The sequence below is a fragment of the Zerene cesonia genome, unplaced genomic scaffold, assembly GCF_012273895.1.
Source record: "Zerene cesonia ecotype Mississippi unplaced genomic scaffold, Zerene_cesonia_1.1 Zces_u003, whole genome shotgun sequence".
In the NCBI taxonomy this organism is placed as follows: domain Eukaryota; kingdom Metazoa; phylum Arthropoda; class Insecta; order Lepidoptera; family Pieridae; genus Zerene; species Zerene cesonia.
The window spans coordinates 2,804,794-2,830,200 of record NW_024045133.1 but is presented as its reverse complement, the minus strand read 5'-3'; the positions used below and the strand labels follow the sequence as shown (position 1 = coordinate 2,830,200).

The window sequence follows — 25,407 nt, the reverse complement described above, 5'->3', positions numbered from 1 at the left end:
AAAGTAATAAATGTTATTTGCAGTTAACAATTTTCTTTTTTCTTTATTACAATATTTATGGCAAGACTAGGTATGAAGCGGATACGTATACAACTACTAGGTTTGAATGAAATGGTGGACATTTTTTCTTTACTAAATGGCAACTCCCGATTCCACTGAGGCCGGATTCTGTCAATGTCACGTTTTGTACAGATAATCAGAGGATTTTATTGTCGTGTTATTATGAGCTTGTATTAAGCATAAAGTGAAGTCCCGTGTCCCCTACTGGGGTATGGGGCAGATGATATACATCTGTTTCACTGATCGATTTTCTTTATGGACAAGTAGGTGATCAGTCTTTTGTGTCCTGCCAGACCGAGACATTTTTTTTTTATTGTCCCCACCGGGAATCGAACCCAGGACCCCTCGGTTCTACGCTCACGCGTTTACCACTGTACCAAGGAAGCGTCTTGTATGAAGCATACTCTGTACTAAAGAATAATATATTATAATAGTTTAAAAAAAACTAAAAAACACGCTTTTATCATATTTTGCAAATTGAAAAATGGAATAATTTTATCAAATTAGTGTATTGTCATCGGTCCTCAATAAATCTACAAAGTTTGAACGAAATCTGGCCGTTTAAAGTGGGTCAAAATCGCGCCCAAAGAAGTCGGTTACAAACAAACAAACATACAGGTGAAGCTAATAAAAAGCGTGTAAATTAAATACCAGTTAGGGGGCGTCCATAAATTACGTGAGGTGTTTAAGGCAGGGGGGGGGGGAATCTTTCCAAATCTCACTTGGGGGAGAGGGTTTTAATAAATATCACGTATTTTTTTTTAACAGAAAACCGTGAAAATAAAGTTTAGTTAGAGTAAAAAGAAAAATTCTAGAAAAATTTACATATGTCAAAACTTGATATATTAGTATTTGTTATTTATCCTTTTAAATCCCGCGGACGGATGATTTTTTCTTTTCCTTTCTTGAATCCAATGGGTTCATAGTCAAAATATATTTCAAAAAATCTCACGTGAGATTTGGGAAAGGGGGGGAGAGAGTTAAGGAAAATCTCACGAAATCTCACCAAGGAGGGCGGGGGGGTCAAAAAATCCTGAAAAATGTCTCACGTAATTTATGGACGCTTCCTTATAGATGGTGGACATTTAAAAAGCCACAGTCACGGTGACAAACGGATTATCTTATGATGCGCCAGCGCTCCACAAACTCGTTTTAATATTTCCTTGTGTTTGACCTTACGCGAGTATTATACATTTAGAAATTAAAGACGTTTTTAACGGATTTTAAACGCGATTTTTTTTATTATATTATATACTGAAAAAAAAGGGGCTTGTTTAATTGTCTTTTTATATTAACCTTTAAAACTGTATGTTTGATTTAATTTCGTATTTAATTTAAGCTTTGTACACTTATCAAGGATCGGTGACAATGCAATAATTTCATGAGTTTTTATTATCCTGCTTAGGATCGGCTTAGCAAATGACATGACATAACAGACAATGAAGTTGATTTCATCATTTATGTGTGTTATTTTCTTTTGAACCAGTTGACGATTAAGAAGTGTTTCTATGAGAATGTTAATTAATATTACAACTGCATCTCGATTTTATTAAATGTTACTGTTGTATCCCAAGGGTGCATTTAATCGGGATAAAAAGTATCCTATCACCCAAATCAGCTCATACCCTGTCTGTATACCAAATTTGATCAAAATCTGTTCAGTAGTTTCAGCGTGATTGACGGACAAAGTGTCACATTTATAATAATCGTCATCATCATCATCCCTTATATGTTCCCACTGCTGGGACACAGGCCTCCTATGAGCGTTCAGACCATAATCCACCACGCTGGCCAAGTGCGGGTTGGCAGATGTCACATGTCGTCGAACTTTTGATTCTCGGAAATGCCGGTTCCCTCACGATGTTTTCCTTCACCGATTTGAGCAGTGGTGATGTTATCCACATGCGCAGATAAATTGGAAAATCAATTTATTTCCTGCACGCTCGCCCGGTCTCGAACCCCCGACTTATCGATATGAAGTCCGAGGTCCTCACCACTGAGCCACCAATTATTAATGCACATTTTCATTATACATTTTTATTAAGACACTTGGCAAGTTTTCGCAAGAACCCAACAGGTTTTGCAAAAAAAATGCAAACATTCTTATAAACGCATGAATTTTAACGAGACTGACGCAGGTCGGACCGGTTAGGCGAGGCTTAGGTAGCCTGGATGACGTCATTCATTGGTTTCAATAGTGCTAGTGGCCCGTTTGATGGTTTTAACCATATCTTACTACTGTGAGTTTTATTAACCAGGCGTAACGAGTTGTTTATCAAGTGTATGCAATGTCCTATCGTAATTGTGTAAAGATTAGCTGCGCCCCGCGGTTTCACCCGCGTAAGTCCGTATCCCGTAGGAATATCGGGATAAAAAGTTGCTCATATGTTATTCCAGTTGTTCAGCTATCTACGTAACAAATTTCTTAGCAATCGGTTGAGTAGTTTTTGCGTGAAAGAGCATCAAACACACACAAATCCTTACAAACTTTCCCATTTATAATATTAGTACGATTAGTTTGTAACAATGTATGTATGTTTGTTAGTCTGTCATGCGGAAATAGATTAATGTATCTATGGGATAGCGCAAAAAGTAAAGATATAATGACGATATAAAAAAGCAATATGACGAAATCTCAATTTATATAGCTCAAAGGTGGCTGACTGACTGACATAGTGATCTATCAACGCACAGCCCAAACCGCTGGACGGATCGGAATGAAATTTGGCATGCAGATAGATGTTATGACGTAGCATTCCGCTAAGATGGGATTTTGACAAATTGTACCCCCAAGGGGATAAAATTGGGGGTGGAAGGTTGTACCATAAAAACTAAATTTGACCACGTGGTCGAAGCTGCGGGCAACAGCTAGTCTAACATAGAAGTTACTCCACGTAATCCTCTATAATTTACTACGCGGCATGAGTAAAAGAGATGAGTATATTAATTCGTTTAAGACACTGCAAGTGTGAAAGAGACAAAACTAAATTATTCTCTTCTCTAATCGTATCTTAACTTGTATCAGCTAAAAACCGATTTTATGTCACTTATCGGACGGATTTAATTCAAACTGAACACTAAGGATCGGTGACGATACAATAATTTCGTGAGTCTATCGCGTTATCCTGATTGGGATCGCCGGAATTAGATAATTTTCTTATATCCTATCTTACTAATCCTACCCCTACTATCCTAGTCCTAGTATCCTAAACTAAGTATCCTACTCCTACTATCCTACTTCCTATCCTACTAATATTATAAATGCGAAAGTTTGTAAGGATGTGTGTGTGTTTGTAAGTCTTTCACGCAAAAACTCCTGAACCGATTGCAATAAATTTGGTACGTAGATAGCTGAACAACTGGATTAACATATAGGTAACTTTTTATCCCGATATTCCAACGAGATACGGACTAACGCGGGTGAAACCGCGGGGCGCAGCTAGTTATTTACAAATATAATTGAACATACTAGCTGATATATCAATAGACTCACCAATCATAACCCTTGACTTTTAACTTTCAATGTATCGTATTGCATAACGAATCAATACTCTGTCCCTTTCTTATATAAAACAACAAGGGATTTTTCTTAAACACTTTATTATGCTGCCAACAAAAAAAAAACAAAAACGAAACTTATACTTAAACAAATAGAAAGATTCAGCACAGAAGGCGGCCTTAACACAATAAGTGATCTCTACCAGGCAACCAACTGAAGAGGAGGTAGATATATAATAAACGCAAAAAAAAACAAATAAAAATAACTACATTATAAATTTAGATTGATAGAGATGCACTGTCCATGAAAAGAAATTCAATATAAAATAACTGTTCTATATATTATATGTACTAACTGTTCGCCCCGGCTGCGCCTGTGATACATATACAGCCTATGTCTCTGAGTGATAGTGCAGCTATCTAATGGTGTAAGAATTATTGAAATTGGTGCAATGGTTTTGCGTGAAACAGTTACAAACATACAAGTTTGCTCTTTATAATATTAGTGTAGATTAAATAGCTAAAAGCCGTCCCCTTGGGGGTAGAATTTATCAAAATCCTTTCTCAGCAAATCCCTACGTCATTACATCTATCTGCATACCAAAATTCATCCCGATCAGTCCAGCAGTTTGGACTGTGCGTTGCCCAGTTGAGACTGACTGACCTATAAAAAATCACCCAAATCTCTCCTATTACATCGCTACATAATATAAAAAAACTCTCATTTTCTGTCCCTATGTCCCTTTGTATGCTTAAATCTTTAAAACTACAAAACGAATTTTGATAGGGTTTTTTTAATATATAGAGCGATTCAAGAGGAAAATTTATACGTATAATAACATCTATTTAACTACAACAAATTAACGCGTGCGTCGCCGCGGGCAAAAGCTAGTTGTATATATAAAGTAGACGTCAAACTTAACAAAACTTAAAATCAAAGTAACTTACTTAACGTATCCAAGTGATACTAAGTTATACATTTAAGTTAAGGAAAATGTTTTTCTAGTCTGCACATATGTTATATATGAAGAATATATATGTATATATGGTATTTTCCTTGTTTTATATGTAAAATATTAATTTAATTAACTATATTTATAACAATTTACTATTATATAATACATATTTCACGTCCGTATTTGTTTTACATTACATCCTACTATCCTACTAATATTATAAATGCGAAAGTTTGTAAGGATGTGTCTGTGTTTGTTGCTCTTTCACGCAAAAACTACTGAACCGATTGCAATGAAATTTGGTACGTAGACAGCTGAACAACTGGAATAACATATAGGCAACTTTTTATCCCGATATTCCTACGGGATACGGACTTACGCGGGTGAAACCGCAGGCGCAACTAGTATTACTATTCAATTAAAACATGTAATAAGTTCCATGTTATTACTTAATAAACACTATTTTTGGACATCTTTTTTTCGATAATGTTTACTATAATCGGTAGGTAAACCCCGCACGATGTTTCTTATCGCATTTTAACATTGTTATTTTTAACTATATTTAATACTAGCTGCGCCCTGCGGTTTCACCCGCGTAAGTCCGTATCCCGTAGGAATATCGGGATAAAAAGTTGCCTATATGTTATTCCACTTGTCCAGCTGTCTACGTACCAAATTTCATTGCAATCGATACAGCAGTTTTTGCGTGAACTAACAAATATGCACACTACCTTACAAACTTTCGCATTTATAATATTAGTAGGATAGTAGGATCCTTATGCGGGTGAAGCCGTGGGGCGCAGCTAGTAGGATAGCTCAAGAGTTTGTTGAACGCGCTAATCTCATGAACTACTAGTCCGATTTCAAAAATTCTTTCAGTGTTAGATAGACCACTTATTGAGGAAGGTTCAGTCTATAAAACATGAGGGTAAAACCGCGGGGCATAGCTAGTGTATTCATAATAACAAACCGATTGGCAAACATGCAGCCTACTCCAAAAAAGAAATTTGCTTTTTTATGTCACAGCGGGCAACTGAGCTGGTGGTTCGTCTGATGGTAAGCGATCACCACCGCCCGTGAACAGAGCAGAGATAGTGCCTCTGCACATGCGCATGCTTTTAACGAGTATGTGTAAGGAAAGGTTGACGACGGGATTGAAGGAATGTTCTGGGAGTGGTGAAAGAAGAAAAAAAGGAGATAGAAGGAATGTTTATTTCACATCACATAATGTTAACGAAATTAAAATAAAAAAATAAAGGTGTGTGTGCGATTCAACACGATAGAAGTGAAACTTCAGTAAATCGACAAAAGAATGAGATGCATATATATAAAATACTAGCTGCACCCGGCAAACGCTGTTCTGCCTTACTCTGATCATTTAGAGCTATGAAAAATAGATGTTAGCCGATTCTCAAACATACCCGATATGCACACAAAATTTCATAAGAATCGGTCAAGCCGTTTCGGAGGAGTATGGCAACGAAAACTGTGACACGAGAATTTTATATATTAAGATAAAATAGTATGTATATTTCTGTCTCATTCTTTGCCGGCTTCATTCTACACATTTCTGTATTTGTGTCTCTTACCTGTCGTTTTTCCGTTGCATCAGGTTTGAAATCACAACGATTCTAAAGAAGTTTCACTTCAAAAAGGTGGATTTATGACTAATCGGTATGGTGATAAAAAGGGTAACTACTCAGCGCTGTAATGTGCAGCGCTGATTATCAGTGGGAAAAAAAAAATACGAGTTAAATAATTATCTTTTTTTAGTATCGATATTTAAAACAGCACTGACTCACTCCATCCGCGTCTTTATCTTAATTAATTATGAAAGATAAATTCGACAAGTACGTTTTGCTTCGGAATCACGATATGTTTGTGTACTAGCTGCGCTCCGCGGCTTCACCCGCGTAAGTCTGTATCCCGTAGGAATATCGAGGTAAAAAGTTGCCTATATGTTATTCCAGTTGTCCAGCTGTCTGACGTGCAAAATTACATTGGAATTGGTTTAGTAGTTTTTGCGTGAAAGAGCAACAAACACACACGTGCTTACAAACTGTAATGTTCCCTAGGCTAAGTCTCAATTTGTAATTATTTTAAATCAATAAAGCATAAATAAATAAATAAATAAATTAGATAGAAGGAACAGTGACCTTAGCATTTTCGATAAAATAATTTTAATTGTCAATTGTCAGAATTAGACCTGATTGAAATTAATTATATATGTATGTCTTAATATATGGACGGACGGGTTAACCCTGTAACACTGTAGCCTAGCACAGGGATCGTTGTTTAAAAATAAAACCACAATTCTCAAATGTACCTACATAATTCATGTAACGCAATGTCTGTAGTATAAATTGAAAAAAGCATCATCAAAATCGGTTCACCCAGTCGAAAGAAAACAAACACAAAAAAATTAACAAATTGATAACCTTAATTATTTAAGTCGGTGAAAAATAGAAGATATTGTAACCGCATAAAACATGTTTTTCATATAAGCACCACCAACAGTAGTATTTTATAAGATATTATAAACCTTATTTTGTTAAACAAATGTCGTAATAATTTGCGAAAAATAATGTTAATGTGTTACATTGTATAAAATAAAACCGCAGATAACAGAAGTGGAACAAGCTTTTATCGCTCTTTTAATATTTATTACATCATCATTATTAATTAAATACACACATTTAAAGATATGTCATCATCATCATCATCAGGCCATATATGTTCCCACTGCTGGGACACAGGCCTCCTATGAGGGTTTAGGCTATAATCTACCACGCTGGCCAAGTGCGGGTTGGCAGATGTCACATGACGTCGAATTTTTGATTCTCGGACATGCCGGTTTTCTCAGGATGTTTTCCTTCACCGTTTCAAGTAGTGGTGATGTTACACTCGCCTGGTCTCGAACCCCGACTTATCGATTTTGAAGTCCGAGGTCCTCACCACAGAGCCATCATTGCTTTTAAAGATATATCCAACACTATAATTATCACAGTGTATCCTGTTATTGCAACAAACCACGACTTCCGCTGTTTACTTGATAGTTTCAAATTTGGGTATAAAATTGTGTTAACATAACATTTTCTGATACTCAAAAGAGGAAATAGCATTATGTCTGTAATCGTTGATGTACCATAAACAACTAGACTATAAAAAAAAAATTAATATAAAAGATTTCCCGTAACTAAACTTTGCCTATTCATTATACAGCAGTTTCTAATCTGAAATATCATAGACTAAACATTCCTGCCACAAAATATGGTGTCTATTTCAATGTATCTTCTATTCAAAGATTCTCTGACAATTTTGATGACCTTTATACTATACTAATATTATAAAGCTGAAGAGTTTGTTTAAACGCACTTATCTCAGGAACTACTGGTCCGATTTGAAGAATTCTTTCAGTGATATATAGCCCATTTATTGTGGAAGGCTATAGGCTATATATGTATCAAAGGTGAAGCCGGGGTGGACCGCTAGTTGATAATAAGTTTTTAAATTACACTGGATATTGATGAAGTCTATCTTTCAGCTGTAGCAATTAACAAAGAAAAGCAGTTTATTTATTTATTCTACTCAATATAGAAGTCAAGATACACATCCTGGATCCTCCCAGATATTGAAATTCCCATTTAAACCAAGGGAGCATTTAATCGAGATAAGAACCTATCACCCAAATCAGCTCATACCCAAACTATACCAAATCACATCAAAATTCATTCAGTAGTTTCAGCATGATTGACGGCCAAACATACAAACAAAGATACTTTCACATTTATAAAATTAGTGTAATAGTGTTATTTATTTATTCTTTTTTTACCCTAGCAATATTCACGATGTTTTCACCACCCTCGTCACTTAACTGTATAGAATACTGTATATGTAATGATACTCTATTTTAAACACTCAAAAGAAATAATATAACATTCAAATTTCACAATATGTGACCTTATTAGTACCATCTCTTCCAGCTAGCCAAAACAGTATATTATTATACTAGCTGTTTCACCCGCATAAGCATGTTTACCATAGAAATATCGGGATAAAATGTTGCCTATGTGTTTTTCTAGTTGTCCAGCTATCTATGTACCAAATTTCATTGCAATCGGTTCAGTAGTTTTTGCGTGAAATAATAACAAATATACATACACATCCATCCTGACGCAAGTTTCGCACTTATAATATTAGTAGGATTAGATTAATCTCAGAAAAAAATCACTTTAAACACTCTTATTTAGAAGAAAATATAAAAATCAGTCAAGGGAATCTAGACTTCAGTTACAAACACTGTTTCACTACGTTTAAGATGTTGACAAGAAGTTTAAAGTGTGTTATCGTCCCTTCATGTAAATTTTCCGTCAACTCAAATTTGTTATGCAGATAGCTTGTAACCTACAGAGTACTTTCTATATACGTACTGCAATCTCATCGGCATCTACAGTAATATACAGAGGAAACTTCTGTATCTTTGTATGTTTGTAATGTTTTCAAGCAAAAACCTATAGAGCAATTTCAAAAATTCTTCCATTACAAAGCTGCATTCACTGAGTGACATAGGCTATGTATGAACCACGTGCGAAGCCGTGCATGCTAGTATATATATAGTATAGTATGCTAGTATACATATATATAATATGTAAACTTTTAAGGAAACACATATAGTACAAAAGAAATAACACACTTTCATAAAAGACTCATAAATTGTCTCACTTGCTTCTATGCCGAGTGTATGCAACCAATTTAATTAAATCTGGCAATTCAAATCAAGATAAACACTGGATAATAATTTTATTATTGTCAGTGATATTTCTAAGTGTACAAAGTTAGAATGAAATCTGTTCATTTATAGTGGGTCTAAATTGAATCTTAATGTGTCAGTTACACACAGATAAAGTAAATAAAAAAACACTTTTTAACAATAAATAAATATTCACATGTTATGTGCTAATTTTATCGCTTACGTCTGTCATTACCTACTTAGTAGCATTCCTTCCAAAATACCGCCATGCATTTTGAATTTCGAACCAGCGTAATTGGAATATAAAATACAGATAACACATTTTAAAACTTATTATGTACAAGAACAAAACACAAGGAAAATATTTACCAAGTACAATTGATAATATGGGCAGCCTGACGTCGGATAATGCAGATATTTTTTGCAAAGAAAACACCACACCAAGTTTCGCACTTTCACTTATTACACTACACTGTGCGTGATATACGCGTGCTAGTTTTTATGTAAAAGTACAAATACTTTAAAAACTTTTATCGCCACACTTTGGCTTATGGCTTATGCTGCGCATAAGCACAACATTCACCGTCACGCGATCTCGACAAGTAGTTGACTTTGAATTGACTCATGTCCGAGTCCGCTCTATCAACAAAACAAAATGGCCTACAATATGACAGTGACAGTTGATACGACAAGATTTTTACATTATACGATAACGTTATACTATGCGAATTAAATTATTATGTAATATACACCATAAGTCAACTTATTTTAGCAACTAAATAGTTATTTTATGTAGTTATACAAAAAAAAATGATAATTGGTTAGTTTTTAAATGCAATAAATTTTTTAATGTTCTTCAAATTATTACTTCTAAATCTGGCCATTTATTTATTTCATAAAAAAATTGTACAGAAATAATACGTAATTCCTACAGGTAGTAGGGCCCTGACAGTTAGGTATTTACGCACTGTGATAACGAAAGTATATAAATATTTAATATAATGGCAAACGAATAATAAACCATAATTAAGGTATGGTAATACGTCGATTTACATCGAAAAATCAATAGTTCATGCGCCAAGGGAGACACCCAGACGTAAAATTTAGTGTTCAAGTGTGATCTTCTTTGGTACTGTATGCTATATATTTTCGATTCCCATCCAGTGGTAAAAAGTACTAGAAAATCACAAACACTTACCACATATAAAATAGCAATATACTTATGTGACATTATTACCAAAACATTGCAACAATTAATTGTAGTTGTATTAATTGTTATATGTAAGATTTCAATTAAATTTTGTATATTTAATGTAAGTCCTTGATCCAAGAATAAGAAAGAAAATAGTTAGATTTTGCTTTTGTGTATTGCTTTGTATTTGTAAATTGTCTGTATTGATTTTGAATGTTTTTCTTTCAAATAATTTAATTTTTTTGTGAAATTTTTAAGAATAGAAAACTTGATTACGAATTGAAAAAATGTGATCAAATTATTATTATCCTTTAAAAATATCTCACATAATATAACATTATTAAGTAAATCGCTCCGTGTAAACAGCTTTTCAATGATTGCTATCTGAAATAAAAGCGTCGCAGTATTGTATTGCCATAAGTAATTAAAATTCTTGGAAATGATAAAAATACAAGGTTGTATATATTTTATGTTTTTCATATAGCGGCAATTATATGCTAATAGAATGATTGAAATTCTAACAATGGTTGAGTTTATGGAGTTAATAAATATGGTTGAATGTATTTGTTAGGAATTTAGATGTATATTCATTACTGGCTGCGCCCCGCGGTTTCACCCGCGTAAGTTTGAAGGGTATTGATGACCTTCTCACCAGAATAACACACAGCGCGGGTGCAACCGTGCGACACAGCTAATCTATACTTACAAATATTAAAAAGCTGTAGCGTTTGTTTGTTTGTTTGTTTGAACTCAGGAACTACTGGTCCGTTTTGAAAAATCCTTTCAGTTTTAGATAGTCCATTTATTGAGGAAGGCTTTAGGCTATATATGTACCACGGGCAAAGTCGGATCGGACCGCTGGTTCCATATAGTTTTTAGCAGACATGGAAAAAATTTTTCCTTTCAATTCTTAATGACGCATACTGTCGGGCGCAAACTGGTTTAATATTATCCTACTAATATTATAAATGCGAAAGTTTGTGAGGATCTATGTCTATGTGTATGCATGTCTGTTACTCTTTCACGCAAAATCTATTACAATTGCAATGACATTTGCTACGTAGATAGCAGGACAATTGGAATAACACATAGGCAACTTTTTATCCCAATATTCCTACGAGATATGGACTTACGCGGCTGAAACCGCAGGACGCAGCTCGTATTAAAATAAATAAACAGTACATTGTATAGAATATCTACTTTAGAAGCAAGCTGTTTCTCCTAAACACAGGTTGCCCTTCAATCTAGCTAGGGAAACATCGGCTTTATATATGTAAACTTTAAAAATATATGTAAGACAAACCGTTTATATAAACTAAATTGTAATTGCTATAAATTGTAAATTTAAAAATGTCAAAAATGTATGTATGTAATAAATAAATGAAAATGAAATATTTGTTCGCTATGACTACTTATTATTCTGTGCTATGACTAGATAAGGAACCGGTTTATGTAGGCACATCTTTTGTCTTCCTTGCAAATGGTCCAAACGGTGTTTATGCGATTGTGAACGTTGTTACAAACTGTATAAGGTTTCACATCGCAAAATTATGTCATAAATTTGTTTACAAATTTGTTTTTCTATCCTACTATGTAATATTATAAATGCGAAAGTTTGTAAGAATGTGTGTGTGTTTGTTGCTCTTTCACGCAAAAACTACTGAACCAAATGCAATCAAATTTGGCACGTAGACAGTTGGACAACTGAAATAACATATAAGCAACTTTTTGTCCCGATATTCCTACGGGATACGGACTTACGCGGGTGAAACTGCGGGGCGCTGCTAGTAGCACTATAATTACTTTAATTTCGTAGAAGAAGCTTAAAACAACCAGAAAATGCCGCGAAGTGTGATATATGTGCTAGGGTTGCCACAACGCAATAAAAGTCAATATCGTAAAAGACAATAATTTATTTAAGTATGTAAAAAAGCACGCGTGTGTGTTTGTCATTGAACATTCCAACCGGCTGGAACAAGTTTAACAATCTTGTGAAGATAACATAAAAAAAACCACCCGGAGGGACCTGGAAATCATGGCTACGTAAGCTTCAGAAGGGAATGCAAACATGTACTCCACTTTGCATTGTCAGCAGAGGCCCTTCCAACTGGTGTGGGCCCATTGCTTCTTGTCCACCCATCGCTGAAGGCTTTGTTGTGTATAGAAAGTCATTTAGGGTTATATTGCCTATGTTTGAGCTCTGGCTAAGTGGACACATACTTTTTCTTTTTCTCCATTAAATTAAGATGAAGTGTAATTTACTTCTCAGTGGTGAGAACCTGGGACTTCAAATACGATAAGTCGGGATTGGGCGAGCGTGCAGGAATTAAATTGATTTTTAAATTTATCTGCGCATGTAGATAACATCACCACTGCTTAAAACGGTGAAGGAAAAAAACATCGTGAGGAAACCGGCACGTCCGAGAATCAAAAAGTTCGACGACATGTGACATCTGCCAACCCGCACTTGGCCAGCGTGCTGGATTATGGCGGCAGCGAGCAGTGGGAACATATAAGGGCTGATGATGGTGATGGTGGTGGTCGTAATTTACTTCGCGGTCAATGGCTGCAGTCCTGATGAAACAATTTCACTAGCATAGTATAATGCAAAGTCGCTTCCCGCGTCTGTCTCTATATATGTATGGACGCTTAGATCTTTAAAAATACAAAACGGCTATTAGAGTTTCTTTTTCATAGATATACGCTAGTATCACATAATTCTTTTATTTCGCTTGCGATGGACCTGGGTTGATTTAACAGGTGTATTTTTGCCAAATTTCACAAATTGCGAAAGCATGCCGTCAAAATCCTCGGTGCGATTTGTAGCGTCTGATAAATTTAAAATCTGGCACATGAAATGCTTTTGAAATGCTCTCGTGTATTCCAGACTTGTCGGTTTTCCACATTTTCCACAAGACTGCCTCACTAGTCCAAAAAATGTTTCCAAGCAGTCATTGTTAAGTCTCCTTGTGAGTATACAGTCATATCCTTCAGACTTCATATCTGAACATAGCTGTCGGATTGAATTTATGGTCACGTTGAAAGCGTTTAGGCGTTTTATGATACTGGTAACATCACGTCCGTTTCTTTTACTCTTAACTTTAATGCTACTGAGCAGATGTTGGGATCTTTCTAGCAATGCTTCTTGGGCATTCGTACCCGTGTACAGGTTCGATGAGGTTACATTAGTTGAATTCAATAAATCGAAAAGGTCGGTCATTGTTTCAACAAAATTTAACGTACCATCAGCTATTTGTACAGTCCCAGAGAGTTTATAATTTCTCAAAGCTGCTACTACAGAATAACTAAAGATCTGGATAGCAAATCGTATTTTCTGTCTTTGGAATCTGTTTGGGTGTACGTGAGCGTCACTTAAATGAGGCGCAAACCTGTTATCTTCTGTTTTGTCTCTCTCATACATGTTAACTATATCTTTCCACTGAGCAAGTCCACCATCGAACTCAAAGTCATAATTAATTAAGGCATTCCTAACACATTTAATCAAGGGTGGAACATCGAACATATAGTATATTGTATGGCCCTCGATTTCGAAACACGAGTTTCTCTCAGATATCCCCAATGATTTTGAGAAAGCTAAAAAATTTGAGCCTAAATCGGATAAAAAAGCTCGAATATTAAAACCAAGTTGCAAAAGACGTCTCGCAGTATTCATAATCCATGTAATCAATTGGTTCTCTCTGTTTTGATCTGTTATACAGCTGGTGATAAAGGAAAAGCCAATAGGCAGCTTCCATTCCGATGTTATGCCTCGAAGCATCAATGTCAAAGCATATCTTGCTAAAGGATTCTGGTGCCCTTTCAAATCATGTAATCGAAATATTTTATCTTCCTTGGTATGGTCATTTAATTTAAGATACATCTCATCCATACATAGCATACATTCCTTTTCTGACAATGACATGTGCTTGACTGTAGCGCTTATAGCATCCCACATTAGTTCGTTAAATTGAACTGTCGGAAGGTACATGTTGGTTAAACTTGACTTAGATGGTAAGGATACTATTTTCGATAAGAATCTATATGCTAATGGACTACTGCGATATATGTTTAAACAAAACAATTTAAAATCCCTGCTGTATCTATTGTTCATACAATGTTGTTTTAACTGCATCTGAGCTTTTACAATAGCGCTTAATTTAGGAGATAAGAAATTGTCACAACCCTTCCAAAATCGTTCCACGCCAACATCTTGAGATTTGTGGCTGAATCGTAACCGTTTGCTTGCTGTGTTCAATTGTTTTTTATGTCTTCTTTCTCGTGGATCTGTTAATCCGGGTGTCTGTGAACTTTTATCTTTGGCTATACATTTATCCATGTCGATGTCTTCTGAATGTTGCAACGAACATACAGCTGCTATGTAGGGTTTTTGAGTCACCTGCGTGTGCATGTGACGTTGAGGGTTGTTCAGCACGACGATATTTAAAATTTTGTCTTTACTGTCGGTCTGTGTGTGGATCGTATCTTTGGTAGGTAGGAGTAGAGTTGGTGTGGCCGTTTTCTTGAGTGATCTTCTCCCATACATGCATAATTCGAAATGTAAGCTGCAAATGTATGTGTTTTTCAGACTTTCCGAAGTTCTGCCAACCAAATCGGGTCTACCACACGCTTCTATCCATAACTTGCACCTGAAATAATAAAATACCGTATTATTAAATAGTCCACTTAAGTAATTTTATTAAAGAAATTAGATTTTCTCCATTAAAATCAGGTTATCAGATATCAAGGTTATATCATTTTCGGAAAATGTATTCGGATTTAAACATGGAAGGTTCAGGTCAGACTGAGTTTAGTATACATATCACAGACAGTTTGTTTTAAAACAGTACTATAGATAAAAAAGCAAGGTTTCATCAAAAAAGGACGCCATTTCTCGTACTTGATCTATCCTTGTCCTTTCTTAAAAATAAATAGAATATTTACTTTGATATTTCATTTCTATTTTATTTTATTTATATACCATTTAATTTTTTAATATAACACTCTATTGTACCTACCCTAACTAAAATAAAAACAAAATAAATATTTAGACATTAAACTGATACAGTACAATGGGCGGCTTTTTCACTATGCAGTGATCTCTGCCAGGCATGGGGAAAAGGACCAGCGAAATACAGATTTTATAAAATCTCTTTAGTCCTGCTATCTTATTAAAAATTCGCTTTGGTATTCTTTTTTTTCAGAAAATTCCTCTCGATCATATAATATATTAAAATGTAAAAGTTATATACAATCGTGGCCTCTTGCGGCATTCTCCCTAAATTCAGGGAGATAAAATCTACACCGAAAGTTTTTACATCGAAAATCATATAATTATCATCAGAAAAAATCGATGAATTATAACTAATTAAAGATTATTTAATGAAATCATTAATTGGCACGAACATTCTGCACTAATACAAAGGCAATTAAATAATTTTGTATCTATCCTTTTTGCTTTGCGGTGAATATTCGTAATGAAGAAATAAAATTATGACAGATACGTATCCCGTAGGAATATCGGGATAAAAAGTTGCCCATGTGTTAATCCAGTTGTCCAGCTGTCTACGTTCCAAATTTTATTGCAATCGGTTCAGTAGTTTTTGCGTGAAAGAGCAACAAACACACACACACCCTTACAAACTTTCGCATTTATAATATTAATAGGATAGGATATGATAGATTTTTGCTAGTATATGTATCTTTTTATTTTTTTAAGTGAATAAATCTAAGCTAAATATTATATTATCTATGCTGTAAAGTCAGTTTATATATCAAAACTAGTTGCGCCCCGCGGTTTCACCCGCGTAAGTCCGTATCCCGTAGGAATATCGGGATAAAAAGTTGCCTATATGTTATTCCAGTTATCCAGCTGTCTACGTACCAAATTCCATTGCAATTGGTTCAGTAGTTTTTACGTGAAAGAGTAACAAACATCCATACATCCATACATCCATACAAACTTTCGCATTTATAATATTAATAGGATAACAGTCAAACAATGTTGTTTGAATTAACTTAAAACTTTAAAAATGAATATAATTTAATTATATGAATATAGGTTTAAAATTCATAAGAAATTGACGCTCTGCCTTATTGTTATTATTTAGAAGAACGAAAATAGATGTTAGCCGATTCTCACACCCACCCAATAAGCACACAAAATTTCATAAAAATCCATCCGTTCCGGGGGAGTATTATAACTACCATTGTGATATTATACGTATCTATAAATTTCTCGTTAACATATATACAGAATCAATAATATATACTAGCTGTGACCCGCGGTTGAAACCGCGTAAGTCCGTATCCCGTAGGAATATCGGTATAAAAAGTGACTATGTGTTATTTCAATTGTCCAGCTATCTATGAAGCAAATTTCATTGCAATCGGTTCAGTAGTTGCGTTTGCGTGAAAGACGTAAAACACGAATAAAACACGAATTTGACATTTTCTAAAAAAGATTCCTAGCTAGATCGATTTATCGCCCCCGAAACGCCCTATATACTAAATTATACCTATAAGAGTTGCTCGTTTAAAGATATAAGATATGTAGATATATATAGATACTAGCTGCACCCGGTAAACGCTGTTCTGCCTTACTCTTATCGTTTAGTGGTATGAAAAATAGATGTTAGCCGATTCTCAGACCTACCCAATATGCTTACCAAATTTCAGAGGAATCGGTCAAGCCGTTTCGGAGGAGTATAGAGACTAACATTGTGACACGAGAATTTTATATATAAGATTTTATAGATAGATTTGTGATAATTCTTTATAAACGACTGTCGTAATTGCTTCACTGTGTGTACACAACCCCCATGAACTTTATCGTGGTAGGTAGGTACGGATGAGGGGCGGGGGTAATAACGCCTTTTGTTAAGACTAGTTACGCCGTACGTTTTCTCCCGGGCGAACGGGCGTGCTATCGCACGAACCCACAGGCAAAAGCAAGTGTTCATATAAAAGTGAAGTCCCGTGTCCCCTACTGGGGTATGGGGCAGATGATATACATCTGTTTCACTGATCGATTTTCTTTATGGGCAAGTAGGTGATCAGCCTTCTGTGTCCTGTCAGACCGAGACATTTGTTTATTGTCCCCACCGGGAATCGAACCCAGGACCTCTCGGTTCTACGCTCACGCGTTTACCACTGTACCAAGGAGGCGGTCCAAGTGTTCCTATAGCTCACGCGTTATTCTGAGGCGTAGCTACATCGCTGTCAAGTTTCATCCAAATCCGTTCAGTGGTTTTCGTATGATAGTGCATAACACATCCATACAAACATACATGTTTATAATATTAGCATTATCTAACGTCCGCCATTTTGTTTGCTATAGTTGTTTTTGCCTACGAATAAAATCAGTTTTATTTCAAAATGTACACATATAATATCATATTATTCATACTAGCTGTTTGCCCCGGCTTCGTCCGTGGTACATACATACATAGCCTACAACCTTCCTCAATAAATGTGCTATTTAACACTGAAAGAATTTTTCAAATCGGACCCGTAGTTCCTGAGTTTCAACCGAACAAACAAACAAACTTCTCAGTTTTATAATATTAAGATAGCTTATAGTCTCTCTGTGAAGTTGAAACTGTCCTAAATTTTTGGAATCAGTGATATAGTTTTGCGTGAAAACTTTACAAACATAAAGTTCCCTCCTTATAATATCAATGTAGATTTACCTCTCTTCGGAGTGCGGGAATTGATGAAACCGCAGGTCTTTATTAATGCGAGACGACGTGTAGCACTCCCTCACAGCACAAGTGGTGTGCACCATTTTTGTGACGCAATTAGATCACTTTTAATAATATCGTCCACATGAAACGTGCGCGCGACAGCCCCCAAGGACGTGTCCCGAGCGACTAATAAGATGGCGGCTGTAACTCGGGCTTCGCTTCGCCCCTCGCCCCCCGCACGATTGATCTGTCGAAATGTCGCACGTCATGTAATGTGTAAGTATGGATTTTTAACTATGCGTAGGGACTCGGCGAAGATGTTTATATGGTAATATAAGCTTTTGTCCGCGGCTTCGCACGCGTTTGTTCGGAATAGTAATATATGTTATTATACGGAATAGTAATATATGTTATTATAGTAATAGATGTCAATAAGGCATAAGGCATCCACTGGAAATCAGTCTCAGTACGCTGAGTCGCGGGCCTAATTAAGGCACATATATATTTTAACTATATTTATTACTTTGTTATATTTATCTGTGTGTCATAATAAACGTATTTTCTTTCTTTCTATCTATACATATAAACCTTCCTAATTACTCTATCTATTTAAAAAAATCCCATGAGAATCCGTTGCGTAGCTTTAAAGATTTAAGCATACATACGGACATAGGGACGGAGAAAGCGACTTTGTTTCATACTATGTAGTGATTAGTTGTTTCTTGCGCACATGGTAAAATGGTACCTATAAACTACATTACGACTGGTTTTCAAACCATTCAGGCGTTGATTATTAGAAACATAGTAGCCTATGCCCTATATTTATAAGCTATATATTAGTAAAGTGAAACTTTACTATAATATTATAGCTTATACATATTATATACATTATATTTTCCTGTGTTTGATTTTTCGCGGGTATTATACATTTAGAAATTACATATATTCACAAGGCGGTCTTATAGCTGAATGAATTCTTTTCCAGACTAGAGGCATTAAAAAAAAAACGTGGAGTCCCGTGTCCCCCAGTGGGGTATGGGGCAGATGATGTACATCTGTTTCACTGATCGATTTACTTTACTTTTTTTTTCTTTTATTTATATCTTCGATTTTCTTCTTTTATTACGTAGATGATCAACCTTCTGTGTCCTGCCAGACCGAGACATTTCTTTTTTGTGCGTTCCCACCGGGAATTGAACCCAGGATCTCTCGGTTCTACGCTCACGCGTTAACCACTTTACCAAAGAGGCGGTCAATCAGAGGCATTAACTTCATGTTAAGTCATTATGAAGATATTTTCTAGTCATAATAAGAATTTTTAATATATATGAATTATATCGGTTTATTATTATTCTTTACTAGCGGTCCGCCCGGCTTCGCCCGTAGTACATATAGCCTATAGCCTTCCTCAATAAATGGGCTATCTGACACTGAAAGAATTTTTCATATCGAATCAGTAGTTCCTGAGATTAGAGCGATCAAACAAAGAAACAAACTTCACTATTATAATATTAGTATAGATTAACGGAAAATGTTATATATTTCACTATATTATACAATAATTGTTACTAATAAACGTATAACAATATATTTCCGCTTTAATAAATCTAAAACATGTTCTTACTATATGCAATTGTCTGCTTTAGAGAAACACAAATTGAATGGATCGCATTATGCGGAAACGTGACAGAGTACGAACGTTTAAATAATGACTTACATAACGTGTGTGTTGCATTTTATTTTCAACCGCCTTCAAAAAAGAAGGTTATCAATTCGATTGTGTTTTTTTTTTGTTTGTCGCCTTATAACTTATTATTGACAACATATATGAGACCACATGGCAGGCACTAAACTTTCGAATAAATAAATGAATAATGGAGTGTTTATTAAAACTGTTGAATACGTACAATTATGTTGGTAAGAAACTAAAGCCTGTGTTAGTAAAAACTGTAAAATAAAAAAAAAAGAATCATTAATATAGGCTCACCCAGCAAAAAGTTATGAGGTAACAAACACAAAAAGTGCAATCGAATCGATAACCTACTTTTTTGGAGTCGGTTGAGGAAAAGAAAAGATACTTATCCCACTCTCGCATACCGCCGTTCTTCAGCAAAGTGTCTGAATTATAAAATTGGCCCACTGTGACTTCAAGCGTTGTACATCTTGCTATAATGGCCGCCATGTGTAAGTCCTTTATATTTATACCAGGATCAATTATCCTTACTAATATTATAAACTAGTTGAAACCCGCGGCGTCACTCGCGTGGTACCCGGGTAATAACTATGTGCTAACCTAGACTATAATCTATGTCTGTTCCAAGTTTCACACAGATACGATATTTTCGCGTAAAAGAGATACATCCATACAAACTATCGTGTTTATAATATTAGTAGGGAATTCCCCCCAGGGAATTTGTAACTTTATTTGTAAAAAATAAGTTGTAAAATAAAAATCAGCTTTCGTTAAAAGTAAAAAAAAGTGAAGTCCGTCTCGATATTTATTGTTTAATAAGTTTAAGGTTAATATCCACAAATTTTTAAGCTATAAAATGTGTTTCATGACATAGAAAGAAGTCGTCTAAAAGTGTCTTTGACGGGTGCGTTCAGTATTCAATAAAATGCATTTCCATCATTGATAAGGATAGTTGCTGGTGTGTTTTTAAAGGTTGGCTCAGTGTAAGATTGGCAATTGTATCGAATCATAATTATTTAATACAATGTAATATATATAGAATAGCTGCGCCTCGCGGTTTCACCTGCGTAAGTCCGTATCCCGTAGGAATATCGGCACAAAAAGTTGCCCATATGTTATTCCAGTTGTCCAGCTGTCTACGTACCAAATTTTATTGCAATGGGATCAGTAGTTTTTGCGTGAAAGTGCAACAAACACACACACATCCTTACAAACTTTCGTATTTATCTCACTGATTTTCACAGGAGACCTGGTGGCTGCACAGACGTAATGATTCAGTAATAAATATTGAATAAAGAATATAATATGTAAATAAATATGATATAAATTTGTGTAGTTAAATAAATAAGCTATTATTTGATTCGCATATGCAAACATACAGAGTATGTCTATAAAATACTATAAGAGTTCTGAACAGAATCATTGGCGCAAATATGTGGCGACAGGCCGAAAAACTATCTAACATTCTGTAAAAATCATTAATTTTATCCTTCCAGGGTTCATAATTCTGCTAGCAACATTCTTAACAACTACCGGCCTACCCGTAACTGATCTCGATGCAGACATAACAGAAGTGACGCCCAACTTTGAAGACATAGAAAGAGACGCAAATGTACTGACGTACACGTCAAATTTCAAGAATATGATGGCGGAATATGTGAAATTACAACACAACAACCTAACAGTAGACGATATGGAAACTGTGAAGGTCACACTGGAGGTGTTTTTGCAGGATTTCGCCAAAGATCTACACGACATATTGATAAGTAAGAAAATAGAAGAGAAAGAGGTCATCAACGACGGAATTCCGGATGCTACGTTCGATGAAATTAAACGCGGTATAAAAATCGAACTGTCCGATGCGAGTGATGAAATTGCTGATCAGATTGTTTATAAATTGAGAAAGAATTTATTTAACACGCGCAAGAAGTTGGATCGCATTATATGTAACTGTTAAAATTTGTCCACTGAAAGGAAGCAGAGAATAAGTTGCTTTGATATGCATACCACGGGTTAAATATCCGTTTTATACATTTAATTTTAGTTCTTTTTGAAGTGAAACTTCTTTAGAATCGTTGTGATTTCAAAGCTGATGCAACGGAAACAACGTCAGGTAAGAGACACAAATACAAAAATGTGTAGAATGAAGCCGACAAAGAATGAGACAGAAATATACTTACTATTTTATATTTTATATACATTCATCTCATTCTTTTGTCGATTTACTGAAGTTTCACTTCTATCGTGTGTGAATCGCACACACACCTTTTTTATCATAAAATCTTTGTATTAATTCTTAACTAGTATAGATTAATGCATTTTCTTTCTTCTTTCTTTATATAACGGGATTACATGTCGCACGCATACATTATAACAATCAACCAATCATCGGTCTCGGAGGGCTCTTTCGGTACACAGGGCGGCATACACACATGCATAAATATTTTCGCTCAGGAGTGATATGCGATTTAATACAAATCTATTGTTTGTATGAAAAAAATTAGTCACTATTGTAATACTATGTTGCTTGGTGAATAGTACAACAAATACACAACAATGCAATATTGGAAATATCGACGGTAAATAATCATTGTTATAACGTAAAAACGTCCGCCCCGGCTTCGCCCGTGGTACATGTATATATTTTATAGCCTTCCTCAATAAATTGGCTATCTAACATTGAAGGAATTTTTGAAATCGGACCTATAGTTCCCAAGATTAGTGCGTTCAAACAATCAAACAAATAAACTCTTCAGCTTTACAATTAGTATAGATTTGTGATATAATATTTCTAACGTATCAAAATTGAAGCATTATGTTTTCAATACAATACCAAATTAATATATCTCCTGAATCATATCATATACTTTTTTCCGTTTTTAATCCTAATATGTCATATATTTTAAGGTATTGTAACACAATTGTAGTTCAATTAGTTCCCTAGACTGAATAAAATACTATGTACACTCTATGGATTGAGTTTGAGTAAGAAAATACACGCATAAATGATCGAATCAACTAAATTGTCTATCTCTTTTATTTTACAGAGTATACGTAAGGAAATTATTTAATCCTGTCGATCTTAATTAGGATAATAAGATAATCTATTAAAATTATGTATACCCATATCCTTTTCCATACCTTTCCTAGTCCTTTCCTTTATTTCTCTCATCAATCCTTTCTAATCCCTTCCCAATTAAAGTCGGCAATCCATTTATAGAGGCGAAAGGTCTGCAATTGACCTCACGCCTCTCCAAATGTTCATAGGCGGTGGTAGCGCTTACCATCAGGCGACCCATTGCCGATTATGATATAAAAAAACATAAATTATTGTATTGTCACCAATCCTTGATAAGTGTAGAAAGTATTTATTAAACTATCCGTCTACAGTGTGTCTAAAACAAGTCTGAAAGAGTTGGTTACATACACAAATACAGGTGAAGCTAATAAAAGTGTTTTAAGATAAATTCCAAAAAGTGAATTCATGTATTTTTTTGGTTAAAAGTGCTCTTAGTATAAATGTTAAGTAAATTTTATGGACGCCTGTAATTAGTACATGTGCTAGTTCAATAAAAAGATAGTACCTGTATGACCGAGCTTTGCTCGGTATGTTTTTTTTTTTGTTTTTTTTTATAAATTGTGCTTTTTGGAAATTATATTTAAGTACGAATTACATACTAATAAAATGATGAAATATGAATAATATTTTTCGATCTCACCGACAGAATAATAAAAAAATATGAACTGGTTATTTAAAGAAAAAAATCGTGAGTGCAATTAGCTTGATATTATATTAGAAACAAATACTTAATTTTTTACAGTTTATCAATCAATCAATTACGCAAGTGTATATGCATAGTCGATAAAACACGAATATGACATATTCTAAAAAAGATTCCTAGCTAGATCGATTTATATTATATATATATATATAATATAATTGGAATCTCGGAATCGGCTCCAACGATTTTCATGAAATTTAGTATATAGGGGGTTTCGGGGGCGATAAATCAATCTAGCTAGGAATTTTTTTTAGAAAATGTCATATTCCTGTTTTATTCGTGTTTTTTTTCCTGACATCTATTGGTGTATAATAATACTATTTTGCTTCGTAGATAGCTGGACAACTGAAATAATGTCATATTCGTGTTTTATTCGTGTTTTTTTCCCTGACATCTATTGGTGAATAATAATACTATTTTGCTTCGTTGATAGCTGGACAACTGAAATAACACATAGGCACTTTTTATACCGATATTCCTACGGGATACGGTTACGCAGCACGCTTACGCGGTTTCAACCGCGGGTCACAGCTAGTATATATTATACTATAATACAATAGAAAATGAAGAGTTTATTTCTATGATGCGTTTATCTCAGGAATTACTTTACCGATTTAAAACATTCTTTCACCTGAATGTTAATATGAATTCTATACTTATTTGAATTTCATATGAATGTTATTAATTTACCTATATATCTTATTACTTATAACCTTGTCTACTCTTAAGTGGTTAACTTATATGTAACACTAGCTGTGCCCCGCATTTTCACCCGCGTAAGTCCGTATCCCGTAGGAATATCGAGATAAAAAGTTGCCTATATGTTATTCCAGTTGTCCAACTGCCTATATACCAAATTTCATTGCAATCGGTTCAGTAGTTTTTGCGTGAAAGAGCATCAAACATACACACATCCTTACAAACTTTTGCATTTATAATATTAGTAGGATTAGTAGGATTAGTAGGATGATCAAAGCTTGGGCGAACTGCTGGTTCTATAATGCTGTAAAAACCTATTTGAAGCTCATTTTAAATGACAGTTCGTCAGGGTTAATGTTGGATGGAATAAAAGAAAATAATATTGTACATAATTCATTTATTAATATTTTTTTTTGGTTCAATACAAAGATTGAGTTTTATATTGCTCGCTTATTCTACGTGTTTAGAACATTCTAGTAAAATCTGAATTGATCGCGTATGCCTGATGGAATTTCCAGATGGCTACTGAAGCAGATACAGATCTTTCCGCTACTGGGAAGTGCGAAGTCAACTGGAAAAAATGACATTAACATCTTGATTAAGAAGGTCAATACAATTTACAATTTTGAAGTATTGTTTGTCACTAGCTGTTGCCTGCAACTTTGCACGCGTGGACGAAATCTAATTATACTACAAAACTTTCATCCTTGGTTTATCCCCTTGGGAATTTTATCAAAATTCTTTCTCAGCGGATGCCTACATCATAACAACTATCTGCATGCCAAATTTCAGCCCGATCCGTCCACCGGTTTGGACTGTGCGTTGATAGATCACTATGTCAGTCAGACCTTTGAGATTTCTTTAGATTTACGCTGATTAGCTAACAGATCATATCCAGAAGTTGTCAAAGGGGCTAACTTCAAAATAACAACTAGGATAAAAATATTTATAAGTAATTAAATAATTTCTAGCTTGTATTAAGTAGTATAAAAAAATACAATAAAACATAAAAATGTCATCATTATACTTAGTCTGGCCATAAATACTGTTACACTTAATTATAAAAAAATATTACATTTGAATTTCGAATCTGTC

At 34.7% G+C, this 25,407-nt stretch overlaps 2 protein-coding genes across 2 annotated transcripts in view; one reads left to right on the top strand and one right to left on the bottom strand.

Annotated features, from left to right (window-relative positions):
• LOC119838484 overlaps positions 1 to 9,929 on the bottom strand; it is a 34,444-nt gene extending 24,515 nt beyond the window's left edge. The window contains exon 1 of the mRNA XM_038364433.1: positions 9,634 to 9,929. The gene's annotated coding sequence lies outside the window, so the exon portion shown is untranslated. The remainder of the gene's footprint in view (positions 1 to 9,633) is intronic.
• Positions 9,930 to 20,198: 10,269 nt separating this feature from the next.
• On the top strand, positions 20,199 to 21,977 carry LOC119838546. The gene is made up of 2 exons (XM_038364524.1): positions 20,199 to 20,322; positions 21,328 to 21,977. The coding sequence occupies exons 1-2, from the start codon at positions 20,310 to 20,312 to the stop codon at positions 21,786 to 21,788; spliced, it is 474 nt and encodes a 157-aa protein (XP_038220452.1). The 5' UTR covers positions 20,199 to 20,309; the 3' UTR covers positions 21,789 to 21,977.
• Positions 21,978 to 25,407: the final 3,430 nt, after the last annotated feature.